This window comes from Dendrobates tinctorius, unplaced genomic scaffold (assembly GCF_039654945.1).
Source record: "Dendrobates tinctorius isolate UK_male_01 unplaced genomic scaffold, ASM3965494v1 ptg000129l, whole genome shotgun sequence".
NCBI classification, from domain to species: Eukaryota; Metazoa; Chordata; class Amphibia; order Anura; family Dendrobatidae; genus Dendrobates; species Dendrobates tinctorius.
In genome coordinates this window covers 34,303,711-34,327,448 of record NW_027361797.1, presented here as the reverse complement: position 1 = coordinate 34,327,448, position 23,738 = coordinate 34,303,711, and the positions used below count along the sequence as shown (strand labels likewise).

At 48.8% G+C, this 23,738-nt stretch overlaps 1 protein-coding gene across 2 annotated transcripts in view; it reads left to right on the top strand.

The window, feature by feature from the left end:
• Positions 1–23,738, top strand: part of SMG1 (SMG1 nonsense mediated mRNA decay associated PI3K related kinase) — a 203,662-nt gene that overhangs the window by 21,721 nt on the left and 158,203 nt on the right. The window contains exons 2-8 of one of the 2 annotated variants that reach the window (XM_073542939.1): positions 8,170–8,327; positions 17,086–17,235; positions 17,706–17,842; positions 18,926–18,984; positions 19,694–19,907; positions 20,489–20,614; positions 20,742–20,814. In XM_073542939.1, coding sequence (XP_073399040.1) covers positions 8,170–8,327; positions 17,086–17,235; positions 17,706–17,842; positions 18,926–18,984; positions 19,694–19,907; positions 20,489–20,614; positions 20,742–20,814 — 917 coding nt within the window. Of the gene's footprint in view, positions 1–8,166; positions 8,328–17,085; positions 17,236–17,705; positions 17,843–18,925; positions 18,985–19,693; positions 19,908–20,488; positions 20,615–20,741; positions 20,815–23,738 lie in introns of both variants that reach the window. The other variant, XM_073542938.1, reaches the window with a different exon arrangement.

Genomic DNA, 23,738 nt, shown 5'->3' with positions numbered 1-23,738 from the left:
GGTTGTTTCAGACTGGGCGATACCAATTATGTTAAACCAACTGAAAACACCCAGAGTACAACACAGGTCTCATGAAGAAAAATATTTTATTGATGTCAAACGAGTAAAAATTTTACAAAAAAAAACAAAACAGAATATTCCAATCATCAAAGCACATAGGTATATGTCATAATAGATTTATCAAAGGGTCACGTACAAGATGCGTATGTGCGGAAATATATAAGCAGGTAAATAGAGCCCTTAGCAAAAAATACCCTAAGTCATACATGCAAAAATGCTGAGACTACCTCTTAAATAGAGGGAAACCATAGTGTACTTCAAAATGATGTGCCAGTGCTTCCATTCAGCACTTTTTCCATCCATTCAAACATTTTCACTGACCACAGACTTCCATGTAGAGTCTGCCGGAAAAATGCTCAGATTTCCCCATTACACCCTTAACTCTAAATGAGCACCTGGTTTGAGTAACGAGCATCTGAGCATTTTAGTGCTTGCTCATCCCTATGAATCACCACTCTATAGAACATATACTGCTCCAGAGTTGAATGGTGGAAGCTTTACACCACGCCATCAGACACTTGCCTTTGTGCATGGTGATTTAAAGCTTGCACCCAGTTGCTTGGCCATGGAAATCCATGCCATCAAGCTCCTAATGGAGGCACAGGTTTTTGTGCTGAGTTTAATGACAAATGAGGTGAATCAAATGATGTCGGACTGGGGTGCCAAGGGCCACAAGTAACATCAACTCCCGGGCCCCCTTTCTAGCTACATGCAAATATAACTTTATCTTAATTTACAAATTTTTATAGCAATAAAATGGGTTGATTGTAGAAACAAAGGCATCTAATTTATTCAACAAAGTGAATCAAGTATATTACGCAGAGAACTGCTCATATGAGGGTGGTTTCCCACTGCTGCACAGGGGCCCACTGGTGGATTCTCCTATTTTGCTGTGGGCCAGTCCAAGCCTGAATGAAGATCATGTCCCCTTGATTGAATACATAAAAATTGGAATAATCAGATATGTTTATTGCATTTAGTTTTGGTAAAACGGTTTGCTGCACTTTGACTTTGTTCCCCTTGGTAAGGTGCATGTGCTCTCGTCCACCGTCCAGAACTCGCGTTTCACCCACAGGCTTCGTCACCTTTGTATTGTCTGGTGACATCAAGGCCCCCCAGTTTAGTAATGGAGAGGCGTCTATAAGACGCCTATCATTACTAATCCTATAGTTATATGGTAAATAAAGACAGCCAGAATAAAGTCCTTTATTTGAAATAATCACAGACTCCTTTATTGAATCTTACCATACTTACTGAGTCACCTAATCCCCGACTCCCTTGTCTCCTGTAGCAAAAATAAAATAATCCAACATATAATACTCCCTGTCCAACGTAGTCCATTTAATACCAAGTGTCTCACCGTGGTCCCACCTGTAGAAGTCACATGGGGAGAACTGAGACCGCTCTACCGGGGATAAACTGACAGGAGGTAATATCTCTCTCGCAGTGTATCACTGCGCTGCCGTGAGAGTTCACCGGATTTCATCAGCTTTGGTGCTCTCACGGCACTACCGCTGTGTGAGAGCACCGGAGCTGATCAGCTGATGAACTCCGTTGAACTCTCACGGCGGTTCAGTGATGCACTGCGGGAGCGACTACTGCAGGTGACATTGACGTGGGACACTGTGTTAAATGGACTACGGCGGACAGGGAGTACATGTTGGTTGATTATTTCTGATTGCTTGCAGGAGACGTGGGCGTCGGGGATTAGGTGTTTGGTGAGTATGTATATTGTATGTGATTATGTCAATGTTTTGAATTTTTTTCACAATTGCACTCAGCCAGCCGCATGTGTCCGCACCCATATTCTCCGCCCACACCCGCAGACAGACACCCGCACCCATATTCTCTGCCCGCGGACAGCCGCACGCGCCCACACCCATATTCTCCGCCCACACCCGCAGACAGACACCCGCACCCATATTCTTTGCCCGCAGACAGCCGCACGCGCCGGCTCCATATTCTCCGCCCACGCTCGCAGACAGCCGTACACGTCCGCACCCATATTCTCCGCCCACGCCCGCAGACAGCCGCACATGCCTGCACCTATATTCTCTGCAGACAGCCGCACGCGCCTGCACCCATATTCTCCGCCCACGCCCGCAGACAGTGGCACACGCCCACACCTATATTCTCCTCCCACACCCTCTTCCTCCTTCTGACATCATATCCTTTGACAATTCTGCAACGTTTTTGGCAGCAAATCCGAAGAAAATCCGCAAACCTTTTTACACCTGCGTTTTTGCTGCAGATTCGACTGACTCAGTGGAAGTCAGTGGGTGAAAAAGGCTGCAAATCCGCAAAAATAGACATGCTGCGGAAAATAAAACGTTGCAAATAAGTGCGGAAATTTCCGCAGCATGTGCACAACAATCCAGGAATGCCATTGATTAACATTGCTTAAGTAATCCATTGCGATTTTGGAGCACTTCCGCACAGAAAAAACGCTGCGGAAACGCAACAAATCCGCAACGTGTGCACATAGCCTGAGTGCCAGATGTCACCTGTCATATCACTTGAACACCCGGCGGCGATCTCCATGATGTGTATATACTGTATACTGCGTACTTCCCAACCATGACGTATAAATACTGCAAATGTCAGGAACGGGGTAAAGTCGATAGCTACGTTAGCACATATGTCCTGATCCCCTGTTTCAAGGGCTTTAGATATAAGCCACTGTGTAGCCACTGAGGCCGGGTGCACACGGTCCGGAAGTAGCAGCGCATGTTTGCTGCGTCCATAGCGCTGCCGTCTATTGAACGCAGGTGAATCCGCATGTGTTCACTGAACCGTGCGATTCATCGCGTCCAATACATTCTATGAGTGAAATTTATCTTGCGGAGAAATTCATATGCTGAGGTCTGGAAAGACGCGCGGCATGTGCATCTCTGTGGGTGAGCCTTGGCGTCTGTGCATGCATAGTGGGCATGGGGTTTCTTGAAATCCAATCTACTATCCTTTAACATCTGGCAGCTGCGGGTTGGACGTTGCAGAAATACGCAGCATCCAACCCGCAGCTACTCCGGATCGTGTGCACATACCCTGGAAAGTGCATAAAGCGTAGGGCATAGGCTAAATATGTGAAGTGTTAATATCGGGCAGAAGGACTTTTTGGTGCAGCTATCCAGTCATTCTATCATGGATTTTCAAAGCAATTACACCTGTCTCATCAGGTTTACGAGACTTGCGTAATAATTAATGCAGTTTGGTGCCAAACCTGCTTTAAAGAGAATCTGTCACACCATTTTTCGAGTATCAGCTGTCGGCACCGCCATCAGGGGCTTATCCACAGCATTCTGTAATGCTGTAGATAAGCCTCTGATGTAACCTGAAAGATAAGAAAAATTAGTTATATTAGTCACCGGGGGACTGTCCGGTCTTGGTCCGAAGGGTGTTGCGGTCCGGCGCCTCCCATCTTCTAACGATGACGTCCTCTTCTTTGCTTCCCGTCGTGGCTCCAGCGCAGGCGCATTGCTCTGCCCTGTTGAGGACAGAGCAGAAAACTGCAGTGCGCAGGCGCCGAACTTCTCTGACCTCTACCGGTGCCTGCGCACTGCAGGACTCTGCTCTGCCCTCAACAGGGCAGAGCAGTGCACCTGCGCATGAGCCACAACAGGCAGAAAAGAAGAGGACGTCACCTTTAGAAGATGGGAGGCATCGGACCGCGACACCCATTGGACCAAAACCAGATCTGGACCGCCCCCCGGTGAGTATAATATAACTCATTTTTCTTATCTTTCAGGTTACATCGGGGGCTTATCTATAGCATTACAGAATGCTGTAGATAAGCCCCTGATGGCGGTGCCAGCAGCTGATACTCGAAAAATGGGGTCACAAATTCCCTTTAAGAACAGAATAATTAGTGATTTGGATGGCAGCCTCTTTTACTAAGTGGCAAATTCTCTAATTTACTGCATCTGCTCAACAGCAATTTGTAAATATTGAGTAGTTCAGCAATGAATACATGAGACATATAAGGCTATGTTTCCACAGGCCGGAATACTTCAGTATTTGCTGCAGATTGTACGTTGCGTACAGCTGCAGCATCCATATGTTACAGCATAGTGGAGGGTATTTTATGAAATCCCGTCTCCACTATGTGTGCAGGGACGCATCCGGCGGCCCTGCGTAACCGGACATGCGGCGCGTCTTTATAGACCGCAGCATTTCTATTTATCTTGCGGCGACGCTCCATCACCGCAAGATAAATAACCCAGTCTCTGAATAGGACGCGTTGATTCCACATGTGTCTTTCAATTAACTCATCCGGAATCACCGCGTGTACAACAGGGGGCGGCGCTTTGGGCGGAGCGGGGCATCCGCTGCGTCCAAAGCGCATAGATTACACCCTGTGGAGACATAGCCTTAAAGGGAACCTGTCACGAATTTTGGCCAATATAAGTTATGGCCATCACCTTTCAGGGCTGATAAACAGCATTCGATAATGCTGTATATAAGCCCCCTACCTGACCTGTAAGAGAAGAAAAATAGCTTTTATTATAATCATCTGCGGGGCGGTCCGGTCCGATGGGTGTCGCTCTTCTTGGTCCGGCGCCTCCATCTTATGATCGCCGTCATCCTGCTTGCTTCGTGTGGATGACGCGTCCCTGCATCATCCACACAGTCTCCCGGCACCGCGTTCCTGCGCAGGTGTACTTATCTGCCCTATCGAGGACCGAGGAAAGTACTGCAGTGTGCAGGCATTGGGGCTCTTTGACCTTTCCCGGCGCCTGCGCACTGCAGTACTTTACTCTGCCCTCAGCATTGCAGATAAGTACGCCTGCACTGGAGCGTGATGCCCAGGAGACACTGGATGACGTAGGGACGCATCAACCACACGAAGCAAGCAGAAGGGTGGCATCGCAAGAAGAAGGGAGGCGCTGGACCAAGAAGAGCGACACCCATCGGACTGCACCACCCCACAGGTGAGTATAAGTTATTTTTCTTCTCTTACAAGTCGGGTTATTACAGCATTATAGAATGCTGTATAACAGCCCTGAACGATGATGGCTGTAACTTATATCGGCCAAAACTGGTGAAAGGTTCCTTTTAAGTGCATGTGCACACGTTCAGGATTTGCAAAAGGTAAAATGCTGGTTGAAAGATCTACAGTTTTGCTCTTTTTTTTTTTTTTTTTTTGTTCATGGTGCAGATTTTTCCCTGCTGGTTAGTATTGGTTAGGGTGGTTTCACATTAGCGCTTTTTAAGCGCACGCACGGCCGGGGGTAGCTCCGCCCCCGAGCCGGCTCTCTGCCCGGCGTACCCGCCCCTTGCTTGTAGCGCCGCCTCCTAGCGCACAGCGGCGCCTGCGATCGGAGCACCCTATCTTTAGCATAGGGTGCGCAGATCGTGCGCAGGCCGTGCGCTAGTTGTGCTTTGACCTGCGCTGCGCACTTTTGACGGTGCGCCGTGCGCGCCAAAATCAAACTTTTCGGATTTTGGCGCGCACGGCGCACCGTCAAAAGTGCGCAGCGCAGGTCAAAGCGCAACTAGCGCACGGCCTGAGCACGATCTGCGCACCCTATGCTAAAGATAGGGTGCGCCGATCGCAGGCGCCGCTGTGCGCTAGGAGGCGGCGCTACAAGCAAGGGGCGGGCACGCCGGGCAGAGAGCCGGCTCGGGGGCGGAGCTACCCCCGGCCGTGCGTGCGCTTAAAAAGCGCTAATGTGAAACCACCCTTAAGCAAAAACGCTGAAAGAATTGACATTATGCATATTTAAATCTGCAGCAAATCTGCAAGTCAAAGATAAGCAGCGTGAGCGTGCGGCTATTGGAATCGCATTCTCTTTGCTGGTATTAGACCCTCATTCCAGCGATGTATCACTTGCCAGGCTGATGCAATGTTGAAAAAAATCACTGTTAGCGTTGCTGCAAATATACTAGTTCTCTGAATGCTGAGCGCTGTACTACTTTGCTCACACCACTAACTGGCATTTTTCTGCCTATGCGCAGTATATACAGAAAGCTGCCAATCAGTGGTGTGGGCAGGGTTATACAGAGCTCAGCATTCAGAGAACTGCTAGATCTGCAGCAGAGAAAACAGGGATTTTATTAAAACCAGAGCAAATAGCCCACTAAGTGATGCATCACTGGATTCAGGGTCTCTGTTCCTACACCATGATCATCTCAGATTAGGTAACAAACACTTGGTGATGGGTTGCTGCTTTAAAGGGAATTTAGTAGCACAGTGTTCAGCTGGTAATACACATTTTGTAGCTGTGGACTGAGATCTCGAGCTTCCCATCCTCTGAGCCGAGGATTCCTGTGTTCTGAGGAGAGAGCAGTAAGCTGCTGCCAGAATTATCACACAGCGTCCTCTCTGACCAGGCGATTCATATGCTCATAAAGTTCTTTTCTATTTGAGGAGGCTGATTGACTGGTCTGGTGACGTGCTCTATCCACAGATTTATATACGCTATGTAATAAAAAGCAGGCGCTATGAATAACAATATACGACACTATAAGGAGCGGTGCTATACATGACAAGAGGACACTGCATAGTAAAGGGTGGCACTATACAGTACATGGCAATCTAGGATGCTGTTTAATGAGGAGCAGTATTAGAGATGCCAAAAGAGGATGTTATGTCATAACAGAGCAGTGTTATGCAAAATAAAGGATGGCGCTGTATATAAGGGAGGAGGCTATGTAATAAGGGGTTGCGTTATATACTAAAGGACAGAGCTATATTTAAAGGAAGATCGTTTTACAAACTAGTATTATTCCCATCACTCTGTAGGTTGTACTGTACAGATACAGAATAAAGATCTCCATCCCGCGACTTACTGCTGATGCCTCATCTGATTAGTTGTGTTGTTTTTTTTTTTTTTCTTCTTCTTATGATCAAACCTTCATGTTGACATCTTCCAGCCACAACTCTTGTCACACTGATCACTGGGATTCTGGAAACGTCAAGGTCCCATGTAAATACGTTTGTCTCCTAAATAAAATCTCCCCGATACTGCGCCCCTGAATATAGATACGGGCCACACAGTAATATACCGTCTATACTCGAGTATAAGCTGAGACCCCTAATTTTGCCTTAAACTGGGAAAACTTACTGACTCGAGTATAAGCCGAGGGTGGTGCTGCACAAGGGTTAATGGTGGTCCAAAAAGATGCTCCATGGATATATACCCCCCATATATTGCTGCACAACGGTTAATGGTGGCCCAAGAAGATGCTCCATAGATAAATAACAGCCATATATTGCTGCTGCAATAAAAAAATAAATTGACATACTCGTCTCATTGCTGGGGGCCAGGTGCCGGTGTCGCCGCTTGCTCAGGCCCCCGACACTGGCGATATTTACCATTCCCTGCTTCATCGCCGTCCACCGCTGTGTCTCCATGTTTCTGCAGTGACGTTCAGTGGAGGGCGCGCACTGACTACGTCATCTCTCCCTCTGCTGAACGTCACAGCCAGAGGACCCGGGAGATAGAGCTGTGGTCGGCAATAGAACGGGGACAGGTGAATATGGCGAGAAATGTGGTGAATATGGCGAGAAATGTTACCCCTTAGACCCCAAAACGTAAAAGACACGTTTCTATGACTATATTATGATAAAATGTCCGTTTTGTGTCATCAAGTAGAGAGTAAAAAAAAAACATCTTTGGTAGCCTTTTAAATCACCCCGTGTGCAAAATTGTCAAAAAGTATCTGGAGGCAAAGTCTATCTCCATGTTCATTCCTGCCATCATCTCCCATCTTTTATCTTTTTCTTTAGTTGTTGTTGATCTTGGCTTCGTGAATCATCTAGAATAGGGAGTGGGGGAGCGACATCTCTTATGATCCCCTCTTCTGCATGCCGGCGTTCAAGGCCTGTCTCTTGCATTGCTCCCAGCCTCACACAAAGGGTTGGATCAGTACATGGATCCGTTAGGCGAGCACTAATTAAAATTACTATGTAGCTGATGGAGTTTGTTATGGGTTGTAGAAAAAGAAAGGCTCTGGTCACACTTTTTTTTTTTTTTTTTTTTTTTTTTTTTTCTTCCCTCTCCAGCATGCTTCAGTTGATGGACAGAGCAGTGATAGAAATAATGCCGCTTTATAATATCCAGCAAAGCCAATTCCTGACTGATCCTTTTCTGTTTTTTCTCTCAGTAGATCTGATAGTGCTTCAGCTGACCACGACAGTTTAAAATACTCCACATCCAGAGATCGGGGCAATTCTGCCTCCTATGGATCACACACTGCGAATTCAGCTGGGCGACAAAAGCATGACGATGTCAGGGTTCACACTGAGGGTCACAATGAAGAGGAAGGTAAGGACGCCTGTGATGTCAGCGCTGTCTGATTCCATGTCATGGATTTCTTTATCGCCTTATTGGGGGACACAGAATACCATGGGTGTATGCTGCTGCTGCTAGGAGGCTGACACTATGCAAAAACAATGAAATTAGCTCCTCCCCGGCAGTATACACCCACCGACAGGCACCAAGCACCTCAGTTTGTGCTTAGTGTCTGTAGGAGGCGGACCGGGATCTCCCCAGATCCGCATCTAACCATTTTCTTTTAGGTTTTGTGTGTGTGTATTAATCTTTTCCCATTTATTTTCCAGATTCTACACCGGGAAACAGGGGGTAAATGTTCACCCTGCTTTCCCATATCATGCGGCTGAGCGAGCAATGTGGTGTTACCCACATCGCAACTCTCAGGACCGCAGGCAGGACCCTTTCCCTATCACCCTCGGGTGCTACGGGCTGGCTTCAGGTGGCGGGTCCTAGCCAATTCCCCTCCTCACCCCTCTCCCGGGAAAGGGCTGAGAGGAAGACGGCGGTCACCGGCGGTGACTATCCCTTGCAGGCAGAAGGGTTTGGCGCCGTCTTCTGCACTATCCAGATAGAGTGCGGGGCAGAGGACATTCATTCCCAGCGGCACCCACTCATCGCGGGCCCCTGTGGTCATCCTCTTCAGGCATGTGGACGTCAGGTAAGCGCTACCATACAGTCTGGTAGCAGAGTCTGCTTTGAATTTCCCGCCCATTCTATGCAGCCGCGCGCCTCTCTGCAGCCGCGCGCCTCCCAGCTCTCACGCCGGGTACCCTTCCCTGAAGCAGTGGGGCCTCTCTCCCTTACCTCCCTCATCTACCGTGGCGTCACGGGCTCATCGCTCCAGGATCAGGGCTGCGGGGGCAGAAAACGGCGCGGCGCTGATTTTTTACTTTCACTTTCGGTCTGCTCCGGTGCGTGCCCGCTGCAGAACGCGCGCTTTGTTGGCGCCATTCCTCAGTCAGTCACGGGACTGCGTTCTGTCTCCTTATGACCCGCCCCCCCCCAGGTCTCAGCCACTCGCGCAGCGCTGCCGCCCAGCACCGCCCATCTCTAAGGTCCTGCACCTCCCTGATTCCTCGTGTGACACATGCCAGGGATCTCAGCTTGGGGGACTCTTCTGCTGTTCTGCTCCACATCAGATAACGGTGCTGGCGACGGTAGGCTCTTATTTTTTTCTGAACCCCTAATTCAGCCCCCGCGGCAGTACTCCCTATTCAGATACTGGCTGCAGTAATTCTGCAGTCCTTGCATATGTCCTACTCTGCAGGGGCTCCTTACCCTAGATCCATCGCTATCCACTTCGCCTGCGCGCACTGCAAAGAGAAGCGGGCGTCAAGGCAGTTGTCTCCCTTCTGCCCGTCCGGCAGTCCTTCCGTGATGTCTGCCCCACCGGAGCACCCCGAGTCCCGGGATGAGCGCACCCCTCCTCCTCCAGAGTGGGCTGCTGCAATGTCTCTCAGTCCCTGGTCCAGGTCTTGGAACGTCTTCTGCAGCCACCTGTGCTCCGACCGCCTCTCACGGTGAGTCGTCTGCACCTGACCGCGACCTCCACAGGGACAGGCCGGATAGGATTGCTAGGAAGCGCGTTATTTCTAGCTCGTCTTCCAGCTCGCAAGGTCCGTCCGCTCTACCCAGGCTGCTTTTCTCGTATCCCTCGTCAGAAAACGACGGGATCTGACTCAGACGCAGATAACATGTTTAAGTCTCAGAACATGGTCGATAGTCTCTTATCGGCCATTTTCAAATCGCTCGAAATAAAGGAAGATAAAGCTCCTCTTCAGGACGGCGCCGTCCCCTTTAAACGAGCAAAACCTTCCTCCCGAAACTTTCCTAATCACAAGGAATTCGAGACCATTTTATCCAAACACTGGGAGCCCCCTGAGAAGCACTTCTCAGGCTGCAGGTACTTAGACGTCCTGTATCCATTTGATGCGGACCTTCTTACAAAATGGACGAAAGCTCCCGAAGTGGGCCCACCAGTTCCTTGTCTATCCTCTTTGAAGCATCTAGCCCCTCTTTCTGCCCTATTTTTTTGCTTCTGCCTGGGTGGCAAATGTCATTTCGACTTGGGCAGAAATTCTTCGCAGGGGCATTCTGTCGGCTGCCCCTCAGGACGAGTTGGAAGTTCTGGCAGACCAAATTAAGCATGCGGGTAAATACCTTTTGGCCGGTGGCGTAGCAAGGGCTAACTGCAATATAGTGGCTGTACGCCGAGGTCTTTGGTGAAAGTCTTGGAATGCGCATACCACTTCTAAAAAGTCGCTCACCAGTCTGCCCTTCCATGGTTCTTGGCTCTTTCGGGCCAAGCTGGATCAGATAATTTCCGATGCCACTGGAGGTAGAAGTACTTCGCTTCCCCAGTCTCGACAAAACGTCCTTTCCACAGAAGGGGGTTTCGACCATTCAGGCCCTTTCGTCCCTTCTCTGCCACGAAGAGAGCCACTCAACAGGATCGGCCGCTTGCCACCAGGGAGCGGGATCAGAGGAAACCTTCCTACAAACCCACTCCTCGCTGGTGATCTAGAGGACAATATTCCAGATCTGCAGGAGCCAATTCCGGCAGATTTTCGTCTAAGTGACTGGTCACTCCCACCTGGAATTTCTTCCAGGGTGGGAGGCAGACTTTCCTTTTTCACGGATGCTTGGCTGTCCGTTGTCGACGACGCTTGGGTCTGAGAACTCGTCGCATCCGGATACAAAATCGAATTTGCTTCACTCCCGAACATACGGTTTTTCCGGTCTCGGGCCTCCGCGACAGCGGGCCCAGATTCCGGGTTTTCTGCAGGCCATTTCCTCCCTTCTTTCTGCCGGAGTCATTGTTCCCGTTCCCTCAGACGAACGGTTTTCTGGGTTCTACTCCAATCTCCTTGTAGTCCCGAAGAAAGACCTCTCTCTTCGTCCTATTCTGGACCTCAAATTGCTCAATCGCCACGTGAAGATTCTTCATTTCAGGATGGAGTCTCTTCGGTCGGTGATTGCTTCCATGGAGCCCGGGGAATTTCTCTGCTCGGTGGACATTCGGGATGCCTATCTGCACATTCCAATTGGTGTGCAACATCAGAAGTATCTTCGATTTGCGTTTCAGGGAGACCTCTTTCTGTTCACAGCTCTTCCTTTCGGCCTGGCTTCAGCGTCCCGGGTTTTCACGAAGGTGATGGCGACCGTCATGGCCATCCTTCGCTCCAGAGGGATCCTCATCATCCCTTATCTGGACTATCTTTTGATCAAGGGTTCGTCTCGCCAGGACTGTCTCCGGAGCCTTCAGATAACCCTAGACACTTTCAGCCGCCTAGGTTGGCTAGTCAACAAGGAGAAGTCCATTCTGATCCCCACCCAGCGTCTGACCTTTCTGGGTATGGAATTCGACACGGAGCTAGCCCGTGTCTTTTCTTCCAAAGGAAAAATTTACAACTCTGTCCAAGGGCATCAGAACTCTCAAGAGGCCTGCTCCCATTCCCATTCGGTTCTGCATAAAGGTCCTGGGGAAGATGGTGGCCTCCATGGAAGCAGTGCCCTTTGCGCAGTTTCATCTTCGCCCCCACCAGCTGTCTCTGCTTTCAGCCTGGGACAAGACCACGATGTCCTTGGACCGTCCTATTCGGCTTCCTCTCAGGGTGAGGCAGTCTCTCACTTGGTGGCTACGGCCAGCGTCAGTTCTCCAAGGGAGGTCCTTCCTTCCGCCTCAGTGGCAAGTCATCACCACCGATGCGAGCCTTCTAGGATGGGGAGCCGTGTTCCATCAGAAAGCGGCCCAAGGCCGCTGGAAGCCACAGGAGTCTCTCCTCCCAATCAATCTTTTGGAGATCAGGGCAATTTTCCTGGCCCTTCTTCATTGGCAGCCCCTCCTCTCCGGCAAGCCGGTCCGTATTCAGTCGGACAACGCCACGGCCATGGCGTACATACACATCAGGGGGGCACGCGCAGCAAACAAGTAATGTCAGTAGTGGCCAAGATATTACGCTGGGCAGAACGTTACGTTCCGACAATCTCCGCCGTCCATTTTCCAGGGGTGGAAAATTGGGCAGCCGTTTTTCTAAGTCGCCAGGGCCTAGCGTCCGGCGAATGGTCCTGCACCCCGCGGTTTTCTCTCAGATATGCGACCGTTGGGGCACCCCGGATGTCGATCTCATGGCATCTCGGATGAACCACAAGGTGCCGGAGTTCGTAGCCAGGTCCAGGGACCCTCTAGCCGTCGCGTGCGACGCACTGATGACTCCTTGGTCCCAGTTTCAACTTCCGTATCTGTTCCCGCCTCTGGCATTGATCCCTCGGGTGGTCAAAAAGATAAAATCGTAAGGCGTACCAGTGATTCTAGTCGTTCCAGATTGGCCAAGACGGCATTGGTACGCGGAACTGGTCAACATGCTCGCGGACGTTCCCTGGAGGCTTCCGGACCGTCCAGACCTTCTCTCGCAAGGCCCCCTTTACCACGAGAATTCTCAGTCTCTGAGTTTGACGGCATGGCCGTTGCGACCGCAATTCTGAAGGAATCAGGTCTGTCCAGTCAGGTTATTCAAACTATGATCAGAGCCAGGAAACCAGCCTCTTCCCGCATTTACTATAGGTACTGGAAGGCTTTTTTCCGTTGGTGCGATAAGAGTCTTCCCAATGTCTTTCTCTATCCCGTCTATCCTGGGGTTTCTTCAGTCTGGGTTAGACGCGGGTCTGTCCCTCAGTACGCTCAAGGGCCAGGTTTCCGCTCTCTCTATCCTCTTCCAAAGAGAGCTAGCTTCTCTACCACAGGTCAAAACCTTTCTACAAGGGGTTTTCCCACGTGGCTCCTCCTCATCATTCGCCAATAGACCCGTGGGATCTCAACCTCGTCCTTAGCGCGCTCCAGAAGGCGCCGTTCGAGCCTCTCCAGGACATTCCTTTGTTCCTTCTCTCTTGGAAGGTCACCTCTTTGATCGCCATTTCATCCATCAGAAGAGTTTCTGAATTGGCGGCCTTGTCATGTCGTTCCCCTTACCTCATTCTCCATCAGGACAAAGCCGTCCTCAGGCCCGTTCCTTCTTTTCTTCCAAAGGTGGTTTCCGCTTTCCATATCAATGAGGATATCGTCCTCCCTTCTTTTTGTCCGGCTCCATCTCATCCTCTTGAGAAGTCTCTCCACAAACTGGACGTAGTTAGAGCCCTGCGTGTCTATCTTGCCAGGACCTCTTCCTTCCGTCTGTCCGATTCCTTGCTAATCATCTCTGAAGGTCGCCAGCAGGGCCTTCCGGCTTCCAAATCCACGATCGCTCGCTGGATTCGTTCTACCATTCTGGAAGCGTATCGTCTTCAGGAAAAGCGGCCCCCTCCGGGAGTAAGAGCTCATTCCACCCGGGCTGTGGCAGCTTTGTGGGCTGCTCGTCACCAGGCTTCGGCCATGCAAATTTGCAAGGCTGCAACCTGGTCATCTTTGCACACCTTCACGAGGTTCTACAGGGTTCATACCCAGGCCTCGTCTGATGCTGTGGTTGGTAGGAAGGTTCTGCAGGCGGCGGTGGCTCACCGGCCGACCTGAGCCTTTCGGTTACTTTCGTTCCTTTTTGCGGTTCCCACCCTTGGGACTGCTTTGGGACGTCCCATGGTATTCTGTGTCCCCCAATAAGGCGATAAAGAAAGATGGATTTTTGGTTCTTACCGTAAAATCTCTTTCTTGGAGCCTTCATTGGGGGACACAGCACCCTCCCTTTTTCAGTTGTACCGTGTTGGGTCTTAGAGTCCCCTGTTGGGTTGGTACATATGGTTCGAGTTTTTTCTCGTTGCTTCTCCTACTGCTTTTTCACCAACTGAGGTGCTTGGTGCCTGTCGGTGGGTGTATACTGCCGGGGAGGAGCTAATTTCATTGTTTTTGCATAGTGTCAGCCTCCTAGCAGCAGCAGCATACACCCATGGTATTCTGTGTCCCCCAATGAAGGCTCCAAGAAAGAGATTTTACGGTAAGAACCAAAAATCCATCTTTTCTGATAAAGGCTCTCGATATATGTATTTAATGCTGACTCTGGGGGCTATACTGTGGCGTTTATATCAAAGGCTCTTGTAAAACTGTATGCCAAGCTGGATGCATTTTTTTAATTGTATTTTACTGTATTATTCATCCATAGGACTGACTACGAATAACCATGGCATATGTAATGGGACCCCAGCATTCAGTTGAATGGTAGTTTATTGAATAAATGATACAGTTCTGTCTTTATATAGTATTGGAGCAGGGTTTTTGGCATATTCATATTTTCTGTTATATAGATTGTCACGTACCCATTTCTCAGCACGTGACTCTGGGTTGTGCCTGCGAGGGTTAATCTACCTCCTCTCTCAAGTCCAGCATTCGACCCCTGTCCTATGCTGCAATGGCAGCATAAATCACCCCCCCGCACGCGCGCGCACACACACACACACACACACACACACACACACACACACACACACACACACACACACACACACACACACACACCCCCATGCACCCAGCTTCACACACTCTGCCTCCACTCACTGAACACACGGGTGATGAGTCCCGGAAATACTGCTACTCCTGTCTGCCAATAACCAGGATCACACACTCTAAGGCTATGGATTCTTTTAGAGCATACAGGGTTCAGACTCATTAAAGTTTTAAGCTTTAATAGAAAAGGTGCAGTGTTTACAATAAGAGGATATAAAAATGTGAAAATAAGTGACATGCAAATATGCAAAACAGTTATTTAAAATAAAAGGGAGAAATTTACAGAAATATCTAAACTTTGCAGTCTGCTGTTTGGTTTTCCTGAGGGAGGAAGTATGGAAAATGGATCACATTAGCTTGACTGCCTTCAAACTGAACAACTTTTTTTTGTGGAGGGCCTAATTTATAGGTTTAGCCTGGAGATCAGATTTCTAGACCAGCCCTTCATGTTAATATTCTAATTCCTGGTTTGCGACTGGACCATGGCTACTTTACGAATGAATACATTATTTTTTTCTCTAAACACACTTTGTGTAACCTTTCTTTCTCATAGTAAATAGCAATTATCAGTCTCTACTAGGTCCCATTTGGGGTCTCCCTTCAAAGGCATCAGAAGATGTGAAATGTTCCAATTCTGTGGTTCTCAGGGAGACACCCTGGGGTCTGGGACCCTGCGACCTGGAAACATATGTTATGACCTTTGTGAAACCTGCAGCCTAAGGACAAATGCTAGTTAACAGCCGGCCATACATATACATATTTTCACTACATAGATCAATTAAAAAAAAAAAAAAATGGAGTGACCATTTAAAGGGGTTTTCCAGTTTTGCAAACCCTCCTCCTACATTCCCTCTTTTCTCTATTTGCCCTTCCTGGGTCCAGTGCAAAGTCTTCGACGCTGCTCCCGGTGTCTGTTATTGGCTGCAGTGCCGATGTCATGTGTCATCGGTACTGCAGCCAATCGGTGAGCTCAGTAGCTTAACTTGTGCAGTGCCACTGAATCCGTTATTTGCTCCAGCGCAGTCAATGTGACACCAGTGCTGCACGGCAATAACAGACTCTGAGAGCAGCGGCAGAGACCTAACGCTGGACTCAAAAAAAAGGTAAATAGAGCACTGCTGGTTAAGAAAAAAATATATAGATACTGCATCTCAGGAAAAGTGATTTCCTAAGCCAGAAAACCATTTTAAAGGGGTTTTCCATGACTGTATATCTTTTATTAGTTATTTATTTTTACTACAGGTCTAGGAACTAATAGGCATGTAGTTGCTAACTAACCGATTTTTGTGCCCAGAGCCGATCTAGGCTTCTCCTCCTGTCTGCTCTGTTTATGGGATGTGGTGACTGCCCATGTCATGGTGATAAGTCGGCACCCCTCTGCCTAACTGCGGGGAGCCAGCAGCCAATCTGCATAATGTCGCCAGTCGTATCCCGTCAACAGAGCGGACCGAAAGAGCTGAATCGCCGGCAGGAGCGGTCTGTTCGCTACTACCTGCCGGTTAGTTTTTAGGCCCATAGTGTGTACTATATGGTTTTTAGCTTTGGACAATCTCAACTTTTTGGGAGGGTCTTTTGATAAGTTGTTCACGCTGTCACCCTAATGAGATCAGCTGTAATTTGTGAGGAAATTTGATACTAAGGGTTTGTTCACATGTTGAATTTTTGCATCTTTTTTTGCTCTATTCTCAAAACCCAGCAGAATACAGTACAGGCGTTTTTACAGCATTTTTTTTTTGTTGTGTTTTTCATCCATTCATTTGAATAGGTGAAAAGCACTGCAAAAACACTGAAAGAGTTGACCTGCTGTGACTTTGCAAAAACTCAATAAGTCACCAAATAGACACGGAAAAAAAAATGCAGCATATGCATAAGATTTCAGAAATCTGATGGAAAATGCTGGTATTGTAAAACACTGTGTATTATACGCCAAATACGTTGCAAAAACACCACGTGTGAACATACCCTTCAGTATCCCTGCAGTGCCAACACAGGAAACATTATACAGTAACTAGTGAAATCACATGGTTCAGTCACACCAAGAGATCCTCTGTGTAACTGCTCTCTTTTCTGCCAGAGATAAGGATCCAGAGCAGAGGAGAATTCCCTAATTGGATGCATGAGAATCCATGCAAACCATAAAGTCCCTTTAAAGGGAGCCGGTCATGTCCCCAAACGCTTTTAACCTACAGATATGGCGCTAATCTGCAGGTTATTGGTGTTGTAAAGCCGCGCGGCCATCGCCTGGAAGCACGGCTGCCTTCTGTGTAAGGTGGAATAAGGATTGATTGAAAGTTAATAGTTTTTTTTTTTTTTCTTCAGATGGCTTCAGCGTCAACGGAGGATCTGGAGAAAATGCTTTTGGTCGGAAGTCGTTGGGGCAAGAGCTGAGGGTTAACAATGTGAGCCCTGATTTCACTGTTCAGCATGGAAACCGTGCTTTAGCCACAAAAGATATGAGGAAATCCCAGGGTACGTAACATGTACAAGACTGTCTGGTCCTTTCATGGGATATTCATTCTTCTTGTACCTTCACTCCGTCTGTTGCTGGTTCTGTACCTTTTTATAAATAACCAATATATACAAGACTTGCAAAGGAAAGAAAACTAGTAGAAATGAGGAAATAAGCCTCACCGTGTGATGTATGGCCGGCTGCTTCTTAATAGCGCAGCCACGATCCAAGTTCGTTGACCATCGGACGCTTTTAGAAAAAAGAGGAAAAAAAGGATCCACAGACTGGATACAAATAAAATATGCTTTTTATTTTATTCCATTAAAAAGGTAAAAAGTGTTGTCCCGACATATTAAAAAGAGTCCAAAATTCTAATGCCAAAATTTGTTGTAATTCTAGGTCCCCTTGAAAGCGAAATGTATGTCTAGCCCTGATCACAAAGGGTTTGTTTCTTACTATTTTATCTTTATCAATTTTTTTATTTTGTTAGATCGATCGATGTCCTATTCTGATGAGTCTCGGCTGTCGAATCTTCTACGCAGGATCACCCGCGAAGACGACAGGGACCGAAGACTGGCTACTGTTAAGCAGCTGAAAGAATTTATTCAGCAACCGGAAAACAAAATGGTGAGAATGTGGCTCTTTCTATCTTATACTGTATAACGGCACAGTTGGGGAACTATTGTAAACATACAAGGAGGATGTCGGCGATGGCCGAGCGTCCACACTACTGATGCAGTTGTGCAAATTTTTTAATATGCTTTTATTCTGGCTCAGTTTGTTTGACTTTTAGGTCATATTGCAAAAGTCAAAGTGCAAAAAAAGAAAAATCAAACTGAGTGGCATTCAGCGTCCCACTAAAAACAAAAGTGGCGCATTGGCAGCCGCTTCTGTTTTTAGGAGATTGTAAAAAGTTTTGTTCTTCCCACCTTATTTCACATGAAGGTGATAACTAACTTTTTAGGTGAACTAGATTTTGCAGTTTGCAAAACTTAGAGGACCTTTCCCCAGTTTGAGCATGTTAAACCGGCCACATCATGGAATAATGGTTGCAGAGCTGAATGAAATGTTTAATTTCTCACCTTTGTGGCGGAGATATTGGTTATCGTCTCAGGGCAAGTATTTCTGCTCTACTCCCACCCCCACACTGACTGCTGTGAGATGAAAGCTACAAGAGTTGTTTGTAATGACACACAGCTCTGCTATACTTTTCACAGTAAATTCCTGCTGTGATTGAAGCAGGGCTGAGTCATTGCATGTCTCACAGGATAGAGCTGGGTCGGACTTCTGGGGTGCGTGATATTTGGCTACCTTTTATCATCTTTTGAAGGGCTGTTATCAGCACCTATAGGAGCCAGATGTAAGCTGTGAAAGGGGTTGGAAGTGCACAAGTGAAATCATTCTTCCAAAAACTGCATCTCCAGTTCAAGGGAATAGGAACTGATGTGCAGTTCTTGGCATCACTCACCACACAGTGACCAGAGCCAGCTCCATTTGCTGCTTACATCCGGCCACCAGAGGCGATAACAGGAAGCCCAGAAAACACCCTTAATTTGCGGCTCCTATTACACTTAAACTGTTTGGGCTATGTTGATTATCTCCTGTGCATAGGTGTAAATGACTTTTCATTGCATCAGTCAGGAAATGCAATATCTAGTATTACGCAGTCATTAAGCCATTGACCGCTGATTTCTCTGTACCCCTGTGCAGGTGCTGGTTAAACAACTTGACAACATCCTGACCGCTATAAACGATGTGTTAAATGAAAGGTTCGTATTATGCTGCACGTATGTGAGGGTTACGTAGAAGGCCTTCTATGTGAATAAAGTTACCAAAGACGGGGCAGTATTCTAATGGTGGAATGATAGGTTCACACATTGTAGATGCTGCTCATGCTGCAGAGACGACCCTATTTACATGTGCATGTCATAGAACTGCTAAGGCCATGTTCACACGTGCAGAAATCATCCCCCAAGTCTGCAACTCTTTATACCACTATTAAAGTGAATATTGTTTTAAAAATTACATGTAGCAGATAAAATGAGAGCGTGCTGCGGATGTCAAATTTGCCACATGTCGTTTCTCTCCCTGTGATGTGGGCTCCGGCGGTGAGCCACATCTTTCCCGGGACATGTCAGCTGTTTTGAATAGCTGAGGTGCACCCGGTATATCCACGGGTGGAATCGCGCACAAGTTTGCACAAAACATTACTGCTTTCTTTAAAAAAACAAAACAGTACCCCGTCTTTTCTTGGATTGTGTCTGGTATCGCAGCCAAGCACCAATGAAGTGATAGGCGTTGAGCATGAAGACACGGGTGGTGAAGTGCTTTGAGGAACGAAACCATGTTTTCCTAAATCTGGATAACCTCTTGAAGGAAACTTCTTAAGAGCCCATTGGCCTTCTTGAAATAGCAAGAGGTCGGGCTTGTGTAGTAAAAGACTTTGATGTTGACGGTTTCCACTTTTTGTTTCTCCAGTAGTAAACTTCTTCAGGAGCTGCGGCAGGAGGGGGCGCAGTGCTTGGGCTTGCTCTGTGCCGCCCTGAGCTATGAGGCGGAGAAGATCTTCAAGTGGATTTTTAGCAAATTTAGCTCTTCTTCCAAGGATGAAGTCAAACTGCTTTTTCTGTGTGCCACCTACAAAGCTCTCGAAACCGTAGGAGAAAAGAAGGCCTTTTCCTCTGTGATGCAGGTGAGAATAGAGGCAAAGCATTTTTGTTGTGGCCAATGATGGATTCTCGATCCTGAAAATGAATGAGATGCAGTACTGGTGTATCCAGACTAGTGATCAGCGAACGTGCTGGGATAAGGTGTTATCAGAGCATGCTTGGGGGTTAACAGAGTGTCTTCTGTGTGCTCGAAACATAGGCTAAGAATCTCTATGGCTGTTCGACAGCCACAACACATGCAGGGATTGGCTACCAAACAGGCAATCCCTGCATGTGTCGAATAACACCTTATCCCAGCACGTTCACTCATCACTAGTCCATGTGCTTTGACTGCAGAGCAGCGCTCCTGTCACCTGTTTCTACATTAAACTGCAGATGGCCCTATTCTCCTCACTGGGGGGCCATGTGGCAGCGCCATTTCATACTCATTAGTGGAGGTCTCTGAGGTTGCTTGCCCACGAATCATAAGATAGGAATGCCCTTTTACATTTGTGACAGAACGTGAGTTGAGAGCAGCACCATGATCTGATAAGTCTATTTGCCATTACATTCTTGTGATTGATATTCAGCCTTTTTTTGGATATTGTTGCCTTTTGTCTTTTAGTTGGTAATGACCAGCTTGCAGTCAATCTTGGAGAACCTAGATACGCCAGAACTGCTCTGTAAATGTGTGAAATGCATTTTGCTTGTGTCCCGCTGCTACCCGCATATCTTCAGCACAAACTTCAGGGTGAGCTTTCTTACCTTTAGGTATTAAAATAATGGAGAAATTATCTTGTGGTGTCCTGATGCTTTTATTTAGTTTTCATTTTATATAATCGTCTGATTGGACTCGACCTCTTTGTTTCCACTTGTAGGACACTGTTGACATATTGGTTGGATGGCACATTGACCTTACACAGAAAACTTCGCTCACACAGCAAGTGTCAGGTATGGATATTTCCCGGACAGATGCTCACAAAGGCCGGTATTACATCCTCTGGATATGGACCTCGCTGTTCAGACTGACCCGTAAGGTCTCCTGACCCGAACTCTTCAGCCTCCTATATGAAAGAGGATGTTGAATATGGGTCATGATACCACGCGGCCAGTCCGTATATGTGCCGTGAATATTAAACTTGGGTATCTTTGCATATATTCACTTGGATAAAAAAATGCGATATTTCTCGTTCGCCTTATTGGGGGACACAGAGACCATGGGTGTATGCTGCTGCCACTAGGAGGCTGACACTATGCACAAAAAAAGGTTAGCTCCTCCTCCGACCGGCAGGGAATTCCTCAGTTTAGCTTAGTGTCAGTAGGAGGTGGACACGGGTCTTTCATTAGACCCATATCTACGTCGATGTGCGTTTTCCTTTTCAGGTTTCTCCGGAGGGATACAGGGTGAATAGTCACCTCTGTAGTCCCACGAAGAGGCTGCAAGTACGGCGTGTACTGCCACCCCGTATCCTCGCAGCTCTCTGCACCAGGACCAGCAGCCTTCCGGGCGGACGCCAACATGTATACGTGTCGGCTTTTCTGAGAGTCCTGGTCGTCCGTCACCCACCCACTCGCCTGTCGGTCGGATGAGACGCAGACATCCTTCAATCAGAAGGTACCTTTATTTTCAGGGTTCGGGCCTGGGACAGGGTGAGTATTAGATCCCCACTCGTCTCTGGACTTGGTCAGGAGAGATTCCCTTGGAGCTAGGATGCGGTAGCACTGCGGGTCTCCGGGGCCGTCCCGTGCCTCCAGGCATCCCTTTTTTGAGGTCAGCCGCTGTCCCTATCCCGGACAAGGGGTCTTTTCCCCGGCAGCGCTCATGTTGCGGTTCCTCCGCGCCGCCCCTGTGCTGACAGGCAGCCGCCGTGATTAATTTAGGCCCCGGCTTCAGTTCGGGCCTACTCCTGTATCGCGGCCACGCCCCCCGCCCCTTTCTACTAAGCGGGCTTCTCTCCCGCCCGTTACAGGCCCTCCCACTGCTCTTCTCAGCCTGTTCCTGGCCAGGGGCGGTGCCGTTTTCAGCAGGCGGTTAGCCCGCCCTCCTTCTTCCCCTGGGAGCGCGTTTTTCCCTGATTCCTCTCAGGCGGTCGCCATCTTACAGCCGGACGCCCCTGTCAGCCGGATATCGCTCCCTGGGCCTGTCAGCCGGATATCGCTCTGACCTGCAGCTGCAGAGAGGTGGATACCTTGGTCTCTGGGGTCACCGGACCGTGAGTAGCTCTGCATCTGCAGGCTGACACCCTTCTCTGCACCCTGTCCCCCAACCTTCCGGCACTACCTCAGGTTTCACTATGTCTAACTCTAAATCTGACCGTAACCGCCCTGCGGCTCCCCCCTGCACTCTTGTCAAGTTCTTTGCATGCTCTTCTTGCAATCGCAAACTTCCCTCAGGTCAGTCCACTTCCCTCTGCCTGGATTGTAGCAATCCTATTCAACCTGACGCCGCCCAGGAGCCATCTAGGGCCCCAGGCGAGAGTGAACCCCCCCCCCATGCCTGGCTGGGCCTCGTCTCTATCACAGTCTGTGGCAGACCTCACCAGGGTGTCTCAGTCCCTAGTAGCCGTCCTGGATAAGTTGCCCCTGGACACCTCTACAGGGTCCAGCAGGTCTGAAGAGGTTCCATCTGAGTCGGCCAGCGTTAGTCGCAAAAGACCCAGGCAGGATCTCCAGCCGGAATCCTCTCCTCGCCCCATGTCACCACATAGTCCTTCTCGGCAGCCTCCCTCCCGGGCCTCCTCTCCCGAGTCAGGTGAAGCGCACTCAGACAGGTCATCTGAGGGGATCTTAGAGCTGGATTCGGACCAGGATGCGAACATGAGGGTTACTGTGCAGAACCTCATTGCAGTGATCCATCAGATCTTTGACATTGCTGACCCCCCTGCGAAATCCTCAGATCAGGAGGTTTCGTTCAGACGGGAGGAAACACCCTCCAGGGTATTCCCTTTACACTCCGAGTTTGGAAAGATTTTTACCAGGGAAAGGGGATCCGACCAGACGCTTTCAACGAGGGAAGCGTCTCGGCGTTCTGTACCCGTTTGCTAAAGAGCTCACGGACAACTGGTCCGCCTCTCCTTCGGTCGATCCGCCCGTGTCCAGGCTTTCTAATAACACGGTTCTCCCGCTTTCAGGCGTGGCGTCTCTAAATGATTCTAATGATAGGATCATAGAATCCCTAGCGAAGTCTGCATTCGAAGCGGCTTCGGCGGTATGCCCAATTTTTGCTTCATCTTGGGCAGCAAAAGCCATAGCCACTTGGGCAGAGGATCTTCGTCAGGGCATCCTAGAGAAAGCACAACCAGATCGATTGGCCGATCTTGCCACTCAGATTTCCCATGCGGGGGATTATCTGCTTTCTGCTGCTTTGCATGCCACATCCTGCGCAGTTCAGGCGTCAAGTAACGTTGTGGCAATCCGACGTACAATTTGGCTCAAGGCCTGGCAGGCGGACCTGTCTTCTAAAAAGTCGCTTACTAATCTGCCTTTTCAGGGAGAGCGCCTCTTTGGATCCCAATTGGACCAAATTATTAAGGACGCCACCGGAGGCACGAGTTCTCTCCTGCCTCAGTCCAAGCCTCGCAGACCCCCCACTGAGGCGTCAGTTTCGACCCTTTCGGGCTTACCGCCGTTTCAATACGGCGGAGACCTCCTCCAACCAACAAAGACCGCAGGCACGCCAAGATAGGAAGAAAGTTTCCTTCAGATCCACTCCCTCCTGGCGCTCCCACTCTTCGCAGGGCAGACCATCCAGATCCGGATCTGGACGGCCCACATCAGCATGACTATCCTCGGACTCCCCAGGGTCCCTTCCAATTGGGAGGTCGACTCCTGTTCTTCAAGGACGTCTGGCTGGCCTCAGTAGAGGACGCTTGGGT